We start from the raw sequence: 1,875 nt of genomic DNA, 5'->3' as shown, positions 1-1,875 counted from the left end.
GCGGTGAGGAAGCGAACCGTCCTTTGCACTGAAGCATATACCTCCGGGGCTCACCGCTGCGGGTCATGGGGACGACGTTGGAGACCCGCCACGGCCGGGAGTAGACTAGTCGAGGGTATCATGTCGTCGGAACGGATATCCACCAGCGCCGGTCATAGACTAGCCTTATTTAGTTTTAAGTTGAAAATATGACCAAAATGTAACCGTTTTCGTCCAGTTTGTATCAAACCCGTCATGTTTATATGAAATCCGGCCGAGTTTGCATGAATTTCATACAGTTTGTTGAAAAAGAGTTTGTAGCGTTAGATGGTGGCCTCCCGCATGCATCCATGTCCGCCGACTAGTCCCCTGTTCACGGACGGATGCGAGGGAAATTTGCGGGTCGCTATTGAAGATGCCCTTAGTCCGTTTTTCTCTCAAGTTGTGTAAGTCTGTAAGATACAATGTTCTTCTTCTTTCCCTGGAGAAATTAGTGGAAAAGGGCTTGCCTGATCTTTTTTTTTTTTTTTGAGGAACAAGAGTAACCACGTTACTCTTAAGCCAACACATAGTCGACTGCCTGATTGAAAGAAAAAGTTAGGGAAGTTGAGAGTTCCGCATCATTCTATCCGTACATATATAAAACAGTAGTCGCTAGTTTCATATTAGTTGTCGCTGATTTAGCACGGAGCATTTACTTTGTTTGTGAGCTGTAGACTTCAGTACACTCGGATCATATACACGACACATGACACGGTGCAATACAATATTGCTCGGTACATGCAGTACGAGCTGTAGGCTTTATTTTGTACTGGGTCGTCACACACACCGCGCTCACAGCATCACTACACAGGACCACCAGCTCAGGCGATAAGCTAACGTACGCACACGCGCGTGGCGCGTACGTTGCCCTTTATTTACGTACGTATACATACGGAGCATCCATGGTACGGTTATACTTAGCTAAGGCACGCAGCAGGTGCGTACGTGAGCGCGCGGGCGACCGACCGGCGGCAGCTATCGGCCACTTCACTTCCACTTCCTGCCGCCGTGCTTCCCGCCGCCCATGTGCTTCCCGCCGGAGTAGCCGTGCCCGTGCCCGCCGCCGTGCCCGGTGTGGTACGATCCCATGTGCCCACCTGCAACGCTCACAAACGGTTATCACAAGCACCGCTCGTCATGCATGCATGCAGGGTGTTCGGTTAATTAGTCACGTACCGTGGTGTGGCGCGGGCTGCGCGGGGTAAGCCGCCGGCGCGTAGCCTTGCGCCGGGTAGCCGCCGTACGGGGGGCAAGCCGCGGCGGCGGGCGGAGGGTACCCGTGCTGCCCGTGGCCGCCGTACCCCTGCTGCTGCCCATGGCCGCCGTAGCCGTGCTGCTGCACGTGGCCGCCGTACCCGTGCTGCTGCTGCTGCCCGTGGCCGCCGTAGCCCTGGTCGCAGCCGTGCCCCTGGCCGCCGTACCCGTGGCTTTTGCCGCCGCCGACGAGGCTGGACACGAAGCCCTTCACGCCGCCGTTGTGGCCGCCGTGCATGTCGTGCCCGCCGCCCATGATCACCTCACTTGCTTGCTTTGGCCGATCGAGTAAGTGAAGCAGTGGTATGCGTTGCTTGGCCTCGCTCGTTGATCTGCTCAGTGTGTCGAGGCCTGCATACCCTTTTATACTCGCTTGTTCCGCTGCCCCTTTGGACGTGTGTCGACAGACCGATCGCATATACGCAGGTCGACAGACCGATCGCATATACGCAGGTCGACGGGCCGGCCGCCGAATCTGCACACCTGCACTGATGATATGATATTCTTCTTCCGGCGCCTTCTCCGGCGCGCGGCAGGTCGGGTCAGGTTAGGTCAGTGTGGTGGACGATAAGGTCAGATTCTTATGCTCTCTGTCTGCGT

The 1,875-nt window shown here is 56.1% G+C and overlaps 1 protein-coding gene across 1 annotated transcript; it reads right to left on the bottom strand.

The window, feature by feature from the left end:
* Positions 1-746: 746 nt before the first annotated feature.
* LOC125543118 (uncharacterized) lies at positions 747-1,626 on the bottom strand. Its single transcript, XM_048706370.2, has 2 exons — positions 1,198-1,626; positions 747-1,118 (listed from the first exon to the last, which is right to left on the bottom strand). Exons 1-2 carry the CDS (start codon positions 1,529-1,531, stop codon positions 1,009-1,011), a joined length of 444 nt encoding a protein of 147 aa, XP_048562327.2. The 5' UTR covers positions 1,532-1,626; the 3' UTR covers positions 747-1,008.
* Between the last annotated feature and the right edge of the window lie 249 nt (positions 1,627-1,875).

The sequence above is a fragment of the Triticum urartu genome, chromosome 3A, assembly GCF_056163025.1.
Source record: "Triticum urartu cultivar PI428250 chromosome 3A, HENAU_Tu73, whole genome shotgun sequence".
Taxonomy (NCBI): domain Eukaryota; kingdom Viridiplantae; phylum Streptophyta; class Magnoliopsida; order Poales; family Poaceae; genus Triticum; species Triticum urartu.
Note: the sequence above shows the minus strand (reverse complement) of the source record. Positions and strands in the feature narration are given on the sequence as shown.

Coding starts and splice junctions, on each gene's coding strand:
- LOC125543118 (XM_048706370.2), bottom strand. CDS start 1,531: ATGGGCGGCGGGCACGACATGCACGGCGGCCACAACGGCGGCGTGAAG. Junction 1,119..1,197: donor GCAGCCCGCGCCACACCACG/GTACGTGACTAA, acceptor TGAGCGTTGCAG/GTGGGCACATGGGATCGTAC.